Raw genomic sequence first — 21,780 nt, forward strand, 5'->3', positions numbered from 1 at the left:
GTGTGGGCCGAGGCTGTTGGTGAGAGAGTTGAAGATGTTTGGGCCGAGGCTGTTGGTAACTGAGTTGACGATGTGTGGGCCGAGGCTGTTGGTGACAGAGTGGATGATGTGTGGGCCGCGGCTGTTGGTGACAGAGTTGACGATGCGTGAGCCGAGGCTGTTGGTGACAGAGTTGATGATGTGTGGGCCGAGGCTGTTGGTGACAGAATTGACCATGTGTGGGCCGAGGCTGTTGGTGAGAGAGTTGAAGATGTTTGGGCCGAGGCTGTTGGTAACTGAGTTGACGATGTGTGGGCCGAGGCTGTTGGTGACAGAGTTGACGATGTGTGGGCCGAGGCTGTTGGTAACTGAGTTGACGATGTGTGGGCCGAGGCTGTTGGTGACAGAGTTGACGATGTGTGGGCCGAGGCTGTTGGTGACAGAGTTGACGATGTGTGGGCCGAGGCTGTTGGTGACAGAGTTGATGATGTGTGGGCCGAGGCTGTTGGTGACAGAGTTGATGATGTGTGGGCAGAGGCTGTTGGTGACAGAGCTGACGATGTTTGGGCAGAGGCGATTTTTAACAATGATGAAGTTACATACGACCACGGACAAGAACGCGTTGCACTTGAAGACTGCTGTGTTTGTCCATTGTGATTCTGACTGCGTGTGTAGGAATTGTTAGCATCTGTGAAGAAAACACAAGACTGGTGAAGTGTGAAAGATGTTAACTTAACTAATCATGGTTGACTTGGATCTGTGACTGTTACAAGTCGATGTGCTGTGATGAAAACGTCCCCACCACGGTCCCTAGGGATCACACATGAATGTGTTACAGGGCGATGTACAGTTATGTAAACGACCCCAGCACGGTCCCTAGAGATCACACATGAATGTTTAACAGGGCGATGTACAGTTATGTAAACGACCCCAACACGGTCCCTAGGGATCACACATGAATGTTTAACAGGGTGATGTACAGTTATTTAAACGTCCCCAGTACGGTCCCTAGAGATCACACATGGATGTGTTACAGGGTGATGTACAGTGATGTAAACGTGACCAGCACGGTGTAAAGGGATCACGGGTAGATGTCACAGTTCTCGAGAAATGTGTGTATATTGCGATGAGCTGAATTAAACAAATGACAGGTATGCAAATTATTATTTTTTATAAAATCGGACTTGTGGTTGACTGTATGGACAATGTTAAATCTACCGATGTTAAAACTAACAACTTCATACAATAGGAAACTTACTATACTTTCTGTCAAGTCATACTCGTGAAAATATCCATATCCCAAAAAGGGATGGACATTGTTCTTCTCATTCAGACCGATCAATGCAAACTGTGTTATAACTTGCAACGATTCAACATGTACAATATGAAACTAACTTTACAGTGTGGAATGAAGTAACTTCCAAAAATGGATGCCTCGTCGTTCCTCGTCCATGTCACCATCCAGTTTCTGTTGGAGTCCCGAAACCAGATGTCCTTCGTGAAGGTAGAAATGTCGGGGAAGATTCGAACCTCAGCAAAATAAAGGAAATAACTTATCCCAAGCTGTTGAAGAGAAAACAGTTTAATTTACTGAATGCGTCTTAAACATAACACCTCCAAATATGTTTGTCCTACTTTTCTCCGCTGAAGACAAAATACATCGTAGATACATTTAATATGTAATAATCTTGAACTATTTCATAATACAGAGGTAAAAAGTGACGTGAAGTCTAATATTTACAATAGGTTGAATGGTCAATTTTAGGAATCAGTAAGGTGTAATCCGAGAATGTTTGGTTGTGTTTACTCAAAACATAATTAGCACCATAATACTCAAATGTTTTCAGTAAGAGACATTAGAACTATCTACCATACATACTGTGTAAACATTTTTCAAAGCGACCCTTCCAGCTTGTACACACCAACCTCTTGTTATGAAGCGATATATATGACGTCACAAGGAGCTCTAACTTAATGTCAAACTGTGTTAATGTAACTGAACTTAACACACCCTCTCTAAGACGTTCTTCGTCGGATTTCCAATTTGAAAAAAAAAATATAGCCACATTTGTTTTAAATAATCTGGATCTCGAACACTTTGTTCCGCAACATTTGTTCAGTAAAATCGGTATTTCAAATTTACTTCTGGTCGGGTTTCAGGAAACTGCTTTCAAAGAAATAGTTTCTTTTGTATTGACGCGATCATAAGCAAAATCAAAGTCTTGCGTAGATTCGATACCGCTGGCGGACCAATCAGAATGCAGAATGATAAACGTCATAACAGAATAATTTTTATTGCATTTTTCCAATTGCATTTTTATCTGTATTTTCTGCATGTGTTCAAATCACGTGGAGCACTTCACAGTAACTCTGATTGAACCTATGTTCGTATCCTAAAGTTATCAAACCATGCTCCGTAAACAAAGTTGTTGTTGTTGTGTGTAGTTTTACACATGCATCACACAATTATTAAAGTTTGGGGAAAATGTTTTCTGGCAGGAAAAGTGTCGGGAACTAAATTCCATTACTGAACCTGGACTGTATTGTGGACATAGTGGTTGACTTACGGTGGACTCACAGACTGATAAGTCACTGACATCACAGTAAACAATAGAAGAAGCCAGTAGCACTTGGAGCCTCTTTTGCTTTACTGGCAATGACAGATGGGTATTATGCATCACCAACAGGCAATCACACCCCAGCGGTCAATATACCCCTGTTGCCCTGATGGGTGTAACTTAATAAGTGTATTAGATTTACATGTGTCGGCGATTCGCACAGTTTCCGTAGTTGATGTAATTACTTTCCTGAAGCGTATTTTCTTATAAATAACAAACATGCATCACGGGTCAAGCTGACAAGTAGATGTCTTGTATAATAGATTTGAGTGCTACATGTTTTGTGTAGACACTACACCAACTAAGATACATTGTAAGTGATCTTTTCGATGAAGTTGTCGAGTGACAACATAATGCATAAGATAATATTCACCTCAATCCACGGAGCTGCATCATCCAACATTGGCTTCCAGGCAGAGAGACTATATCCAATGACATTGCTTAATGGATACCTGAAATATTACAAGTCATACAGTGACCCTTTCCATATAAATAATGTGAAAATGATCTTTGCTTTTCATTTATGAATGGATGAGAGAATACATATATAAATGTCACCACTACTATTCCAGTAGTATATCAGTATTAAAATAGGTAGCTCACCTGGATACATTAGTTGCTGTGTACCTGTACTTCGTGTATCGGCATCTGTGTCTGTGTGGTGCTTGACATAAAGTTCTATTTCTATTAGTATTAGTCACAGATGAGTTGATATTGACAATCAAGCAAGGTGCAATAAACTATTCTCATTTCAATTGGATTTCAATATTATAGTTAATGTGTTACTTATGAAATGTATTTATCTTGTGTAAAATAGTAATGCTTATATCGCATCGCTCTAAGTCAGTTTCAGACTCAAGTCACATTTTACAATGCTCTGTTTTACTGGGGTACAACTCTGACATTCTGTTAAATCACATCATACTGGCATACAAAAAATATATACATGTATCAAGCATTAAGAAACACAAATTGTCACTTGAAAACTTTCTGAAGACTTTAATCAATATATTTCGGATTGACAAATCAATTGCACACAAAAACAATACAATAAGACAGTTTGACAGAAAATTGAAAAATTTGGCAAATGAATTGTCCAGATAATATGTCTCTATTTTCAACATGAACAATTTCCACTAATGTGCTGTAAGGATTTAGCTTCACACTTAGTTAATTAGCATGGCAAATAGAGCCTGCTCGTTTCACCATTTGTGAACATTGTTGTACACCTGTAGCCAACTAAAAATTACTGTCTGCTATATAGGTATGTACACTTAATACCTACACTTAATAAGTACACCACATGACCTGCTATATACTGAAATGACATCGACTTACATATCATATGTAATGTTCGCTCCAAAGTCAAAGAATTCTATATTTCTGTAAGAAGCACATAATTTACCTTAGATACCGTGGAAATTTCTCTGAGGGGTACTTTCAGAATTTCATTAAAACCTGCAAGCTTTCTAAATGACTGACTACACCTCTCCCTGTGTGTAAGTCATGAACTGCTAAATACATGTGAACATGCATTTGATAAACAGTGTTCTAAAGATGTTATGAGGTTAATGTCATTAAATGAATGTTATGAAATGTTAACAATTGAACGTTTTGAAGTGACCAATGCTTATACAAGTTAATGCTGTAATTTAAAAAAAAGAATGTTACAATAACCCACGTGACTGGGCTGCACGTGACAATAGCTCCAATGTCACTATGCCGACAATAGCCCATGTCACCGTGCCACTGCAACGTCGTCTCCAGTGACAATATCCAACTTTACTGTGCCACCTACGACAATAGATCCACGTCACTGTGCCACATACGTCACTATCACCGCGTCACTGTACCACCCTCGACAATACCCTCCCCCCACTCCACCCACACGTGACCATATGGGTACAATGTGTGAAGTACATTTCTGGTGTCCCCCGCCATGATCTTGCTGGAATATTGCTAAAAGCGGCGTTAAACCATACTCACTATAATTGACATTGCTCACTCATCTGTGATAAAACCGTTCCACTGGGCAGAAATCGCATCAGCTGGTGATTTATTTTCATCCTGAAGAGTTGACTTTGTCGATTGTAGTGATTGCGTGATTACACATCAACGTGTTGGAACCCTGATCGGAATATTTAAAATAATGACACCAAGTCATAAATCCGATATGCTGTTCTGATTCCAATCTAGTGGGGAGGACAAAAACGTACTCATTGTCTTGTGAAGAAGCGTTGATCGCCTCTGCCATCCACTTTCCAATCAGATCTGTGAAAGAAACAGGAGCGAAGTTACTACAAATTACAAATAGTTAAACTTGGTGCATGCTTAGAACATATATACACATGTATATAAATATCAAAATATCAATATTTTTAGCAATGGAATTCACATTAAGCTTGTTAATTGGAATACATTTATCTTTAACAATAATTTGATGTGAGCATTGGCATTGCTGACGCATTGCAGATTCCGTTTGTGACGTGACACATACATATTTGTTTGTGACGTGACAAATTCATATTCGTTTGTGACGTGACATACATATTCCTTTGTGACGTGACACATTCCTATCAGTTTGTGACGTGACACATACATATTCGTTTGTGATGTGACATTCATACTCGTTTGTGATGTGACACATACATATTCGTTTGTAATGTGACACATTCATATTCGTTTGTGACGTGACACATTCATATTCGTTTGTAACGTGAAACATACATATTCGTTTGTGACACATACATATTCGTTTGTGACGTGACACATATATATTCGTTTGTGACGTGACATACATATTTGTTTGTGACACATACATATTCTTTTTTTTGTGAAGTGACACACTCATATCAGTTTGTGACATGACACATACATATTCGTTTGTAACCTGACAAATACATATTCGCTTGTGACGTGATACATTCATACTATATCGAATACTTAAAGAGCTCCCTTGTAATGCCAATTTTATGAAATGAGTAAATTGTTCTGGTATCCAGACTTCCGGTGGCGCTGCGAATGGGGTAACACGCTCTCTCAAGAGGTCCGCGTGAATCCAACACAATCTGAACTGAAAATGGCCAGTACCAGAAAAAGTAATCGTAACAAAAGTGAAACGAATACTCCTTCTTCACTGCAGCCAGGAAATTCGGACTCTTTTTTCACCAATAATGAAACAAATCCGAATACATATCCCACCCCCGAAAACGGAAATGACGACACGGCGGCGGCCATTTCGATTCCTTATTCGCAGCAACTTTCCAATCTCGAGACAACTATGAAGGTCCATTTTACGGAATTACTTCAATCACAAACTCAGCAAATCCATGCTACGCTGAAAAACGAACTTGCTCCTATTTGTCAAACACTGAACGAATTAGTTAAAACTGTCGACTTCAATTCATCCAATATTCAAAAGAATAAGGACGAATTACAAGCTCAGCGTGAAGAATTACAAGATTTGAGAAAGGATATAACAGAAATTACTTTTACAAGAAGTTTACAACAGGAAAAGCAATCTTCTTGTATACGGCGTTCCAGACAACGAAGACCCGGAAAAAGCTTGCAGAGAGCTTTTTCACGATCTGGGTGTCCCAGAGGCAAGTGTAATGAATTTCGTCGCAATTCACAGACTCCCCCGTATCAACCCGACATACTCGCCTCCGGATAATTCGTCAGCATGAGCGACCGTCAACGAATTTACGACTCCAGCTACAAAAACTTAAAGCTACTGAGACAAAGGAAAAATTCGATTCGCACAGACCTTCCGGTTGTGCTGAAAAAGTACAGAACAAAGCTCGCTTACAGGGTTTATGAAATTCGCAGAAAGTACAACTACCACACTAAGATCCAGGAGAAAGGTACCCAAGTCCCCCTGCTCTATCGCAGGGGAAAAGATGAACCATGGCGCGCTATTACGGTGGACGAAGAGATAGAATGAAGAAATCACTGACCTTCTCGTTCAATCAACTCTCAGGATGATTTTATGAGGCTTCGGTTTTTTTCCCACAAGAAATGTGCGAACTGTTTCTTATGAATATTGGGATTCGTGTTGCTTCAAGTGTGCTTTTTATTTCCCTACGCGTAAGTACGGTGTATACAAGTTATACACAACTGTTTATTCATCAATATCAAAATAGAGTCCAGGACTAACTTTAACACTTGAGGTTTTGATGACGCTTCCTTTTTTTCCTTATAGGATCTATGTGGGGTTGCCATACCCAATTGGATATACGGAAAAACACTTGAGGATTTTATGATGCTTCCCTTTTTTTTCCTCAGAGGAACACTTGAGGATTTTATGACGCCTCCTTTTTTTCCTCACAGGATCTATGTGGACATCATCTAAATGTTTGCTATTGTGTTCAAAACGCTATGCGCACACTAGTGTGAAGATACCCTCTAGTGTTTTTGTTTTATCTTCGATTACGTTTGTGTTTATCTGCTGATTCCATGGATTATTCATGGATGAACCCATATGAGTGTAAGTAACTTTAGTTTTCTTTGTATGTCTGCAATTGAGATGCTATATACATGAATGCTTATATGACCATGGATTATTCATGGATGAACCCATATGAGTGTAAGTAACTTTAGTTTTCTTTGTATGTCTGCAATTGAGATGCTATATACATGAATGCTTATATGTTTACTTACTGATATAAATCAATAATTTTATGGCCTTGTTACCAAACTATGCGGAGAATTATAGGAATTTCCACAATCCTTGAGCTGCAAACATCGGTCTTTCTTTGTTTTTATTCTTTCCTTTCTTTTTATTTTCATATAAGAAACCAAAGAAATCAGTCATTACACAGACAAGATATGTATCCCTTGTATATTCTGTTGTTAAAACTATAACTCCAATATGCAATGTCAATACAATCTAAACTATCCTTGCTATCTGCAAACTACAGAGGCTTAGCTGATAAGCTAAAAAGAAAAGAGGTTTTTAATATATGGCGCAAACGAAATTTTGATGTCATCTGCCTTCAAGATATCCATATAGATAAAAATGAAGTGAACATTTTTAGGAATGATTGGGGCCTTGAGTGTATTTTTGCTCCCTTCAAGTCTAATGCCTGAGGAGTGGCTATTCTCTTTATTTCCATTGAAAAGTCTATTCATAAGGTTATGAAAGATGATGGTGGAAAGTTTATAATTGCTGATATAACCATTAAGGGAATAAGATTGACCTTAGCTACTATATATGGGCCTAGTTCTGATCTCCCAATCATGATATCTTTAATGCCATTGATGGACTTGATAATGAATCGATTATAATTTGTGGGGATTGGAACCTCATTCTTGATCAATCTTTAGATCTGGAAAACTATAAAAAATATTAACAACCCAAAAGCTAGAAAAACGGTTCTGGACTATTTATCTCAGTTTAACCTATTTGATGTATGGCGTGAACAGAATGCAGCTGTTAGAAAATTTACATGGTGGAAACATAAACCCAGACAGCAAACTAGGCTAGACTTTTTTTTGGTTAGTGAAGATATTTTAAACCTATCCTCTGCTGCTGACATTCTCCCAGGTTATAAATCTGACCATTCAGCTATTTCTTTATGCCTAAATGATTCTCTGATAAATAACAGGGGCCCTGGATATTTTAAATTTAACACTTCCCTTTTAAGAAATAAACAATATGTGGATATGGTTACGACTGTTTTGGATGAAACAAAACAACAATATGTTCATCCATCTTATAGATCAGACCATTCTGCTCCTTTTGATGATTTGGATTTAAAACTGATTATACCTGATTCCCTATTCTTGGAAACCTTTTTAATGATTTTGCGAGGTAAAACAATCTCATTTTCCTCATATTTGAAAAAGAAAAGAGGAAAGAAATTGGGCGATTTAGAAAAAGAAATATACCAATATGAAAATAAAATTAGAGAGGATTTTCAAAATATTTCTGAAGAAGCTTTAAGTAAGTTATCTGAATCAAAAAAGGATTATGAAAAAAATAAAGAAGAAGAAAGCAAGAAAAATGCTTTTAATAAGAGATTACAATGGTATCAGGAGGGAGAGAAACCAACTAAATACTTTTGTCGTCCCTGAAAATATAATTTTTACAAATAATATCATCTCCTCCTTGATCAATAATGATGGTGAGGAACTGAATGATTCAACTCTCATCATTAAAGAACAACCATCATTTTATAGAAACTTGTACCAAAAAAATAGTTCAGTAGATACTGATCCAAGCCTGATATTAAACAATATTCCAATTCCAAAACTAGAAATGATATGCAACAGGCTTTTGAACAGCCGTTATCCTTAAACGAAATTGGCAAAGCTACACATGTAATGAAAAATAATAAGAGCCCAGGTCTTGATGGCTTCCCAATTGACTTCTATAAATTTTTCTGGAAAGATTTAAGAGTCTGGATGTGGAGATAATTTAATCACGCTTATCACTCTAACTCTTTGACTTCTACTATGAACTGGGGCGTGATTACTTGCATTCCAAAAGCAAATAAAGATAGAAAAAGATTAAAAACTTGGCGTCCCATTACTTTATTAAATGCTGTATATAAGATTTTAAGCTCTTGTATTACTAATAGAATAAAGCAATCTTTAAACAAATTAATTCATTGTAATTAATCAGGATTTATCCCTGGGAGATGTTTAAGTGAAAATACTAGATTACTTTACGATATCATTTTTGAAACTAAGAGACTTGACAAAAAAGGTACGTTGATACTCATTGATTTTGAGAAAGCGTTCGACACCGTGAATAAAGATTTTATTTTCCTCGTTTTTGCTTTGGGCCAAATATGGTTAAATGGATACATATACTCATATCTAAAGCCTCTTCTTGTACTGTCCAAAATGGCCACCTCTCTGATTTTTTTATGAATGAAAGAGTTTGCAGACAGGGTGACCCAATTTCCCCCTATTTGTTTCTTTTCGTAGCTGAAATTCTCGGTATCATGATTCGTAATATTGAAGATATAAAAGGTATACTTCTACATGATATTGAACACACATTGGGTCAATATGCTGACGACACCCAACTCTTTTTAGATGGCTCGGAAAAATCATTAAAATCAGCCATGGAAACACTTGAAACTTTTTACAAATTCTCAGGATTAAAAATGAACTTTGAAAAAACCAAAGCAATATGGATAGGCAGTATGGCTGGTAGTAAAGTCCGATTTTGTCCTAACTTAAAGCTGGATTGGCATGGTGGCAACTTTGAAGGTTTTGGTATATGTTTTAATGTTGACTTAAAAGACCTTTGGGTAATCAACACTAAAAAAACGCCTGGATAATATCTATGGTATTATAAGCAAATGGAAAAAAACGTAATTTGACTTTGATGGGTAAAAGAACAGTTGTTAAGACTTTAATTCTCTCTACCCTTGTACATATTTTTTCCGCTCTCCCAAATCCATCAAAAGCTTTTATTGATCAATTGAATATAATTCTTTTTAACTTTATTTGGAGTGGCAAAAGAGATAAGATTAAGAGGGTTTATTTGAAAAGGAATTACTGCCAAGGTGGATTTATATCTTCTTTGAAAATGTTATGTTTAAAAAGATATTGAAAAAAAACCCATTAATTATGACCTTGCTAGTTTTCAGCTGGCTCATAGCTACACTTTAGGTGCCAGTTTGCACAAGAATCGGGAAATTGTAAATCCTTTCTTGAAAGATACCCTTATAGCCTGGAGTGACTTTATGCATTCATATGACTTTGAAGACTTAGAAAAAGCAGAAATTGCTTCCCAACCCATATGGTTAAACCATTATATTAGAGATCCAGTATTAATTTTTAATGACTGGTTTAAAAAAGGTATAGTTACGATAAAAGACTTGTATGATTAAAAGGGATGGATCCCTTTCCCACGTTTACAACAACTTTATGATCTTAAAGGAACTTTTCTCGACTATAACTGTATGTTTTTTAATATTCCAAGAAGTTGGAGACAAAATATTGATAAAAATCTACATTCCTCTTCTAATCTCACAGTATCTCCTTGGATTTATGATCTTACACGTTCTATTAAAGGAACAAAAGTTTTTTATAATAAACTGATAGGGAATTCCCTCCCTCTCCCTAAATCTTGTTTGAAATGGGAAAATCAGCTAGGATGTTCTTTTCCATGGAAACAAATATTCAGTGTATATTGCCATGGGTTAAGGGACACAAAACTCAGGGATTTCCAGTTTAGATTTATTCATAAAGTAATATTTACTAAACGTGAGTTATTAAGAATGAAACTTATTGATAACGATGAGTGTTCTATGTGTCATACTCACAAAGAAAATGTTTTTCATGTTTACAAGGAATGTCATGTTGTTAAGAATTTCTGGTCAGATTTCTGTATTTACTTGACTCATATCTTGCATAGAAAAATCCTTATAACTGACAACGAGCTCCTCTTTGGTACCTCTGATGTATTAATTAACCATTTGATTGTAGCTGCTAAAAGATTTATCTTCGTCCAGTGTATTAAGAATGAAATGTTGACTTTGTTGCTTTTAAGAACACAATAAAGAAGTATCTATGACTTTGAATATCATATTGCACGTAGAAATAACGACTTCTCTGTCTTTAATAGAAAATAGGCTTTGTTTACTCAAACTGCAAAATGACATTCAATTGATGCTTGCAACATAATTTGATGTACCATAAATACCGCATCTTCTCATCTTCTCAATTGTATACATAAATATGCCTACATCTGTGCCATGTTGTGGATTATGCCTTAGGCCTCCTCTGTACCACATCCTTTTGAGAAGTACCTTTATACTTGAAGCTGTACTGCTTTTCGATTACATATGTATCCTGTGTATATGACTGAATAAAAAAAAAATTAAAAATAAAATTGTTCTGGTATCTGAAGAGCGACAATTCGTCTATGAAGCTATGAAACTATGAAACGAGTTTCATAAAATTGGCATTACACAGGTCCGAGTTTGGTGTCTTATTTATTACTTGCCGTGTCCTACTTTTCATAAAGCCACCGTCGTGAGTAAATAGGCGGCAGAGATCTACGCTATGGACAGCATCACCCAATTGAGTTTAACAGAATAATACTTCAAACACATTAAAAGTTGACATGTATTAATTGAATACCATACAACGGTCTACCTTTCGACTTCAGGTGTCCGTTCCACAAAGCAATCCTAACACTGATTGTAACTCCCATACTTTAACATAAACTTATGACTTTCGCTGTGCTACGACCCCCTTGTGGAACGGGACCCTGCAGCACGAAGTTTACAAATACGTCACTATGACGTAATTTGTGACATTCTTTTATTTTAAAAAAGAAAAAACATAAGTCAGTATTTTGAAATAAACTATTTGCAATAACAAATGTAAAGGTAATGAATAACATTTTACAATTATATAACGAACACTATATATATTATATATTCCAAACTGTCATTCGTATTGTAACGTAATCATTGAAACTGTCTGCATTTGAACTAATCACGACTACTTCCGTCAATTTTGTTTTGACGTAAAAAACACGGACAATTTCATCGGGATTTATTAAATCACGGAAAATTCTCAATGAATGTGTACTTCGACATAAATGTCATATGTCTTTCATAGTTGGGATATGTACTTGCCAATGATATGAATCATTGGGCATTTAGATTTCAGATGAGGGCGCTTGTTTCATTTTACTTGCCACATTCGGGTGCCGCCATATCGCGATTAATGAAAAAACGTAGGAAACTGACAATACCAGCACTTCTATCGATGGCTAGGCAGTGCATTGATCTATGGCGTTTTTACTGTAAATGTTGTTGGAAAGACAATCAACTCGAGTTGAATGTTATACAGTTTGGTCACGCTGTGTGAAGACATAAGAACGCTTTTGATGCAACGTATACGTTTCTTAAACGGCGACGTCATCACAGTGCGGTACTGAGCGGTTTACACAGACAGGTGACGGCCATGTTCCATGAGGGTTAAGTGAGAACAAGGGGCAGTAATGGCGTACAGGCACAATGAGGGTTAAGTGAGAACAAGGGGCAGAAATGGCGTACAGCGACAATGAGGGTTAAGTTTGAACAAGGGGTAGTAACGACGGCCAGGCACCATGAGGGTTAAGTGAGAACAAGGGGCAGTAATGACGGCCAGGCACCATGAGGGTTAAGTGAGAACAAGGGGCAGTAATGACGGGCAGGTACCATGAGGGTTAAGTGAGAACAAGGGGCGGTAATGACGGCTAGGCACCATGAGGGTTAAGTGAGAACAAGGGGCGGTAATGACGTCCAGGCACCATGAGGGTTAAGTGAGAACAAGGGGCAGTAATGACGGCCAGGCACCATGAGGGTTAAGTAGAACAAGGGACAGTAATGACGGACAGTTTCCATGAGGGTTAAGTGAGAACTAGGGGCGGTAATGACGGGCAGGTACCATGAGGGTTAAGTGAGAACAAGGGGCAGTAATGACGGCCAGGCACCATGAGGGTTAAGTGAGAACAAGGGGCAGTAATGACGGCCAGGCACCTTGAGGGTTAAGTGAGAACAAGGGGAAGTAATGACGGGCAGGTACCATGAGGGTTAAGTGAGAACAAGGTGCAGTTAAGACGACCAGGCACCATGAGGGTTAAGTGAGAACAGCGGGGGCATTAATGACGGCCAAGCACCATGAGGGTTAAGTAGAACAAGGGACAGTAATGACGGCCAGGCACCATGAGGGTTAAGTGAGAACTAGGGGCGGTAATGACGACCAGGCACCATGAAGGTTAAGTAAGACAAAGGGACAGTAATGACGCGCGGGCACCATGAGGGTTAAGTGAGAACAAGGGACAGTAATGACGACCAGGCACCATGAGGGGTAAGTGAGAACAAAGGGCAGTAATGACGGTCAGGCACCATGAGGGTTAAGTGAGAACAAGGGGCAGTAATGACGGGCGGGCACCATGAGGGTTAAGTGAGAACAAAGGGCAGTAATGACGGTCAGGCACCATGAGGGTTAAGTGAGAACAAGGGGCAGTAATGACGGGCGGGCACCATGAGGGTTAAGTGACAACAAGCGACAGTAATGACGGGTGGGCACCATGTGGGTTAAGTGAGAACAAGGTGCAGTAATGATGGCCAGGCACCATGAGGGTTAAGTGAGAACAAGGGGCAGTAATGACGCGCGGGCACCATGAGGGTTAAGTGAGAACAAGGGGCAGTAATGACGGGCGGGCACCATGAGGGTTAAGTGACAACAAGGGACAGTAATGACGGGTGGGCACCATGTGGGTTAAGTGAGAACAAGGTGCAGTAATGATGGCCAGGCACCATGAGGGTTAAGTGAGAACAAGGGGCAGTAATGACGCGCGGGCACCATGAGGGTTAAGTGAGAACAAGGGACAGTAATGACGACCAGGCACCATGAGGGTTAAGTGAGAACAAGGGGCAGTAATGACGGCCGGGCACCATGAGGGTTAAGTGAGAACAAGGGGCAATAATGACGGCCAGGCACCATGAGGATTAAGTGAGAACAAGGGGCAGTAATGACGACCAGGCACAATGAGGGTTAAGTGAGAACAAGGGGCAGTAATGACGGCCAGGCACCATGAGGGTTAAGTGAGAACAAGGGGCAGTAATGACGACCAGGCACAATGAGGGTTAAGTGAGAACAAGGGGCAGTAATGATGGCCAGGCACAATGAGGGTTAAGTGAGAACAAGGGGCAGTAATGACGACCAGGCACCATGAGGGTCCAGTGAGAACAAGGGACAGTAATGACGACCAGGCACCATGAGGGTCCAGTGAGAACAAGGGGCAGTAATGACGACCAGGCACCTTGAGGGTTAAGTGAGAACAAGGGGCAGTAATGACGGCCAGGCACCTTGAGGGTTAAGTGAGAACAAGGGGAAGTAATGACGGGCAGGTACCATGAGGGTTAAGTGAGAACAAGGGACAGTAATGACGACCAGGCACCATGAGGGTTAAGTGAGAACAAGGGGCAGTAATGACGGCCGGGCACCATGAGGGTTAAGTGAGAACAAGGGGCAATAATGACGGCCAAGCACCATGAGGGTTAAGTGAGAACAAGGGGCAGTAATGACGACCAGGCACAATGAGGGTTAAGTAGAACAAGGGACAGTAATGACGGCCAAGCACCATGAGGGTTACTACAATCCGAGTCGTGACTCAGACAGGCATGTTTGTAATAACACTGTGCATGATGTTAACGCAATGAAACAAAGGAGCTGTCGACAGTTTAGAAACGTATTAGATAAATAAATATATCATACAATGGGTAGGTTTCTCGGCAGGATAAAGCCAACGGATAAAAACGATATCCTTTGGGGTCATATGCGGATAGAGAAGCAAATATCAAAGTACAAGTAGGAACTACTTTCGCTGTTTATAAACAAACTTGGCGTCGCACTCGTCATTCGGCGATCGAGTCAGAATTAACCATCGCGAATCTGGATAAACTCCAGGGATAATTGCTATCATTATCAAAAGAACAGCCAATATACTGAAAATCAGTGTCTAACTGTGACGAAGCTAAGGCATTTTATAAGTTTTAGCAACTTTGGAGATATAAATTTCGAACAATTTTGCGAGGGCACGGGGCCTAGCCAATCGGGATCAGTAGCCATATCTGTGCTTCTATCCATCTGCGGCTTGAAACCTTCTCCACAAATTAAAATAGTTGGATTTGGCCGAAATATGTTACCTTGTTTCGTTTTCTTGCGTTATGTACATCTGACTTCACTTCTTAACGTTATGACAAGACAAACCGACTGTCAACAACGTCTGACCGTGGCCGTGACGTCTCATAGACTAGGGTTAGAGTAGCTTCCCTTTGACAAAGGGCAGTTACTCTAGCGGACAGACCGATGGATTGCCGCGAAAGGCAATTTAAAACAATTGTTGTTTTGCGTATATGTTGCTTCGCCACTGTATAAGAGCATATTTCAGTTGGAACTATATTGGCTACTGTCAATGTCCGACTGACACATCACTTACCTGTGGCGTAATAAATATTTATGCGCGCTTTCCAGGAAAACTCGCAATGTTTCGGTAATGTTTGTGAGAGAGGGAAAGCGATTTTGAAGCACAGAATTAAAGATGACATTAAATGATTAAGAGGTTATCACGCTTGTGTTTGGGGATGGTAAATATCCTGTATTAAACGTTTGAAGGATGTATCCTCTGTTTCAGGTTGTGTGACCTTTTGTGCAGAGTTCATTCATCCCACGGTCTTCATCAAGGTTCCGCACTTAGATAAAAGAAAACTATTCAATTACTACCCATCATCTCCACCACCAATACCTCCAATACCCCCCCAATACATCCAATACCGCCAGTACTACCAATACTACCTCTGCCACCATTAAAACCACTACAACAACAATCTCCTCCCCCACAACGACTAAATACATGTTGTTCTAGTTTTCGTTGAAACATTGCAGTAACATGTTTTAAGACCATGCCGTTCTAGTTTTAAGACCATGTTGATCCAGTTTTGTTGAAACATTGTAGTAACATGTTTTAAGACCATGTTGCTCTAGTTTTCGTTGAAACATTGTAGTAACATGTTTTAAGACCATGTTGCTCTAGTTTTCGTTGAAACATTGTAGTAACATGTTTTAAGACCATGTTGCTCTAGTTTTCGTTAAAACATTGTAGTAACATGTTTTGAGACCATGTTGCTCTAGTTTTCGTTGAAACATTGTCATGACATGACTAAAGACATGTTGTTCTAGTTTCCGTTGAAGAATTGTAGTAACATGTTTTAAGACGATGTTGTTCTACTTTTCATTGAAACATTGTAGTAACATGCTTGAAGACCACGTTGTTCTAGTTTTCGTTGAAACATTGTAGTAACATGTTTTAAGACCATGTTGCTCTAGTTTTCGTTGAAACATTGTAGTAACATGTTTTGAGACCATGTTGCTCTAGTTTTCGTTCAAATATTGTCATGACATGACTAAAGACATGTTGTTCTAGTTTTCGTTGAAACATTGTAGTAACATGTTTTAAGACCATGTTGCTCTAGTTTTCGTTGAAGCATTGTTGTAACATGTTTTAAGACCATGTTGCTCTAGTTTTCATTGAAACATTGTAGTAACATGTTTTAAGACCATGTTGCTCTAGTTTTCGTTGAAACATTGTAGTAACATGTTTTAAGACCATGTCGTTCTACTTTTCATTGAAACATTGTAGTAACATGCTTTAAGGCCATGTTGTTCTAGTTTTCGTTGAAGCATTGTTGTAACATGTATTAAGACCATGTTGTTCTACTTTTCATTGAAGCATTGTAGTAACATGTTTTAAGACCATGTTGTTCTAGTTTTCATTGAAATATTGCAGTAACATGTTTTAAGACAATGTTGCTCAAGTTTTCGTTGAAACATTGTAATAACTACCTACTACCTGTATCTGTAAACCCTCACTCACCCACTCACCCACTCACTCACTCATTCTATCAATAACACGTGTTCAACTACCTGTATCTGCAATATTTTCTTACCAACCAGACCAGAACATCATCGGATAAAAAGAAAGAAAATATTTCATTTTAAATAGGATATAGAAAATGGAACACCAGGCTAAAAATAAAGATAAATGAGAGTTATCTCCTATTATCTCAATCATCGATTTCCATATTTTTTTAGTGCAAACCATTTCAATTATTTTATTTATAAAAGTACAAACCTTGTCCATACTTCAATAATCTCTGGCACTATCTATAAATTAGGAGATAAACCTACTGTATTTGAAATGTGATGTAGTCCTATTGTAGACTAGATACCTCTTTATTTTAATATCTACTCTACAGTGGGACTACATCAAATTTCAAAACACAGTAGGTGTATCTCCATTTTACCATGACAGCAAGAACGCTTTGAAAACGGTGCTCTCTTGCAACCCATAACAACACAGGGTACAAAGGGATACAATCTTAGATCATTCCGAACAGTGGTCACAGGTAGTTATATACATGAATGTAACAAATATTCAATATATAAAAATATAACAAATTAAGTTCAAGATGAAAAACACCATAGTCTTGATTAGTTCAAACCTAGTACAAAGACAGATGTTTAAATTTCTTCAAGTTCTTGGACTGACCAAGTGATTTCTTGAAATTATGTGAGAGAGGTCATTTCTTGGAAATCGAACATGCCATTTTCATTGTAGATGTGTCAGGTTGTAAAAATAGTTTTTAAAATGCTAAACGAATATATTTCCACAACAAACTTTATGAATTAACATTCTATTGTGTATTTAACATGTGTAAGTCTTATTAGTTAGGTAGCAATTACCCCAGAAGATCATTTAAAAAATCAAAATAAATTGACAACCGCGATCTTTGATGTGGTTCAACATTAACCTGTAGTTTTTACTGGGAATGAGCCTGCTCGTACAATGAGATTGACAAAAGATCTTAGTGTGTGACTGTGACCACCTCCGTGGTCTAGTGGTAGAGCGTCCGCCCGAAGAGCGGAAGGTCCGGGTTTCGATTCCCGGCCGCGTCATACCAAAAGACGTTATAAGATGGTACTTGTTACCCTGTCTGGCGCACCATGGTTGAAGCCGCTTTTTAGGCTGCAGACGAGGCGGGTATTTTGACACAAGCAATCTGCATGATTTGACCTGTTAATTTACTTCAAGATTTCATGGATTCAAAGCCAGAGTGTGAAAGCAATGAGACCTTTGTGGCCCAGAAATAGTGTTTCATGTATAATTTTCTTATTTATGCGTGAATTTCATCAAGTTTGATAAGCGTCGACTTCAATGATGTCGGGATATTGTATCCGTGATCTTTTAAAGGGAGGAGTGTTTTCTGATGGATTTTCAAATCTCCTGCCAAATCCTTATTGTGGTGGTTGACGGAGATGACAATGAATATTGATCACAAGGGTTTGTAAACAACATATTGTCTTAAATAAAGTTTCTTCAAACACATTTTTATAATGTCATATTTTACTTTTATTGTGGATTGTTTCAATGACGATCAAAATTACCTGTTCCGAGTCTGTTTGTCATACAACATGCCCCTAACAGGTTTATAAACATTTCATTTGATGCAAAAGTTATGCCTTCGTAAAGTCTTGTAATCAGGGTTAGGGGTAGGGCCTAGAACATCATATCGTAGCCAAAAACATCCGACATCAAACTACTATATTTGCTCTATTAGACCCTATGTCGTCTATCGATTTCCAGCATGTAATAGAGGAAAAATAGATACGTTTTACCGTTCATTTGGGGGTGATAGATCGGCAGCTATTTTTTCATGAATCCGTATGTAGTCTATGGATGTAGTCATACACATGTTTATTTGGATGAAAAGGCTTAATATATTTGAAAGGGGTTACCGTAACAAAGAGAAACCCCTTTTCAACCAATCAGACCAAGCATTCATCAATGTCATGGTAGAATGGCAGTTAACACACCCCTGTGAGTGGGTCAATGACCTTGCCCCACGTTATGAAATACCTCAATCTAGAAAATATGACTGCTATGATCAGTCAGAGAGAGGGGCCTAGATCATCGACAGGAGCGGGCAGATAGTATGTCGCCTCACCAACGACCAGTGTACATCCGACTTCCCGACTTAGTGTTAGTGACAGAGCGGATTTCTGCACCAGGGGAACATATTTGCCTCTGGCTCCCGGTGTGCGTTCTGTCATGTGATTACCATTATATGTACCATTTCGACATATTTCAACCTGCAACAATAAACACGGCTGCTGTCGTCTTAAGTTTCACCTCTGAGTTTTGTCTTCCGTCGTCACCCTGAGCTAACATCCGAGGGCGAAACGTACGCCCTTGGACAATATGACTAAAACATTAGTCTGAAACGAGACCAAGCAATATGCAACTCAAAAGTATGAAACACTATAGTTTAATTCAGTATCAAGATGTATCCTTTCATTAATTGTTTGGATTATCTGCGTATCAGAGGGCCTCTCAACTGATGCTGACTTCAGCTGTCGATACTGTCTTAGATTGACACGTGTGTCTCTATCGTCAAGACCTCCCTACCACAACGACATAAAAATATAATGTCTACCACTGTTCCTTGACACACTTTGTCCTTGAGTCTTCAAATCTCAAGTGCGATGCCAAGGGATTCTTGATGGAATTGAATTTCTGTGTAATTCATTTGTGAGTCTAAACGGGATTTCACTATATGTAGAAAAGTGTTCACTTTGATAACGTATGAAAATAATATATCAAACGGAATTTCAAAGAATTGAAGATGTCCTTTGTTTCATCCCTGGTACAAAGGGAAATACAAGCTAAATATTAAGTCTTCTGCTTAAATTGTCAATACAAACATAGAATAAGAATAACAAAATAAATTAACCGAGTCGAATGTTCATTTGTATTGAACGTCAGAATGCTACTTGTCAACACTGTTATCTCTTAAATTTGGATTTAAGGTGAAATCATCTGGAATTCTCACCTGGTCTACTGTAGTACATATAACCAGGTGCGTGAACCAAGTGTACAGGGGAAGCCAGGGGGCAAATACAGTCCTGGGTGGCCTGGTTGTAGAAGAAGTTACTGACACTGAATCGGTGGCAGAACAACAAACACTCCACCAGACTAGTCGCATTGCCATGTCGTCTTATGCCTTTCTCGATCTTCTTATCCTGGTAGTAGCTCTCGGAACTAAATTCATACTTAGTATTACATTGTGTCATGGTTATTGTCTGACCAGTGGCCATGCCGATGTACAAAGCAGCTGCCCACACTGTCCAGTATCCGGCCATCATGTCTGCGGGTAGTTCCAGCTGGTTCGTCGACTGAACGTCACTCCTGCTACCTGCAATGTTCTCTCCAAGTCCTGTGAATCACGGGCATCAAGTCTCGTCTCCAGGATACGCTTGGATGATCTAATTGGTGCGGTGTTATTGTGGTCATACCCAGGCCCCTTGCCAACAGGGTAAGAATGGTTACATTATTAACGTGTTTCACCGATTGGCTGTTCAGTATATTCAGATTGCTGGCATGCTTCTCTGATTGGATTGACGTTGCCCTACATTGGTTACCCATGCGCGAAATCGTTAGTTATAGTTAAAGTTCAGGCAATGTCTTCTTCTATTGCTTATTCCAAGCTGAATGATGCATATCTAAGTAGGAATTCTTCACAATGTATGTGTGGATGATTATCGACATTTCCGTTGTGGGGGATGAGCTGGGAAGGGGCGTAACCAGACACATCGATGACGGGTACAAGGCATATGCAGTACCTACCTCAGATTAGCTGAGATGGCCTTACGGCTGGTGCTGAGTACAAGATCGAATAGAAATACTGGAGCTGCGTTGCTAAATGAACATTACAAATAGAATGCTGTACCATATTTTTGATGGATCAGAAGACAGTGCTATTCCTTCAGGTATTCTGATGTATTATGATTATATATATATAACAAATTAACAAATGAAGAGAGTTGGTGATTTTTGTTGTAATTAACATATGGCTAGGGTTGATTAGTGTAATGGTACAAATAGGCCTCCAACAAGCTGTGCTTTTCTTCCAGGTTAGAAAGGCCCCAAGAACAAAGTGTTACCTATGTAAAAATTATCACAACCCACACAATTTCTGAAACACTAGCAAACACTTCTCCATGCTGCAAAGCCAGGTTACTGCAATATCGATGTTGAAGTCAACATTCCAACATTCCCTTTGCTATCTTTCAAATGCCAAAAATATGGCCATGGTGTAAATACTTTCACAAAGTCCGTTCCAGGAGCTCAGTGTAGTTAGTATACCGAAGACTGTGACAGTAACTATACTCAACAACAAAAGTTCCTGTGACACCAATATTTTAGTGTATTTTTCAAACAAGTAAAGTTTGGCTTTCAATATTGTAGTACATGTATGGAATCAAGTCACAAAAACGCAACTGCTACAGAAAAGCATGCATTCCATGCCAAGGTAAACTGTTATTCAAGCCCCATGCATTTCACTACCCAAGAATGGGTATAAAAAACGTGTGCGCCAACGGGATTCCTTAAGCATTGTTTAGCATCGTGCTGACAACAACCACTCAGAAAATCAACAAAATTACGCAATTATTCAACATTACGAAATGCCACGCCTGTCCAAAAATAAGCGTCTGCGAGCCATTGATATGCATGAAGCAGGATCGAGTCAACGTGATGTTGCAAGACAGTTTAACGTCCACAAAAACACCATTTGGTGTTCATGGCAACGTTTGCAACAAACGA

General features: G+C 38.9%; 1 protein-coding gene across 1 annotated transcript; it reads right to left on the reverse strand.

Annotated features, from left to right (window-relative positions):
- Positions 1-574: 574 nt before the first annotated feature.
- Positions 575-20,321, reverse strand: LOC139473275 (uncharacterized). Its single transcript, XM_071255811.1, has 5 exons — positions 20,009-20,321; positions 4,814-4,868; positions 2,971-3,049; positions 1,375-1,542; positions 575-667 (listed from the first exon to the last, which is right to left on the reverse strand). Exons 1-5 carry the CDS (start codon positions 20,319-20,321, stop codon positions 575-577), a joined length of 708 nt encoding a protein of 235 aa, XP_071111912.1.
- Positions 20,322-21,780: the final 1,459 nt, after the last annotated feature.

This window comes from Haliotis cracherodii, unplaced genomic scaffold, assembly GCF_022045235.1.
Source record: "Haliotis cracherodii isolate W230 unplaced genomic scaffold, xgHalCrac1.p SCAF_27, whole genome shotgun sequence".
Taxonomy (NCBI): Eukaryota; Metazoa; Mollusca; class Gastropoda; order Lepetellida; family Haliotidae; genus Haliotis; species Haliotis cracherodii.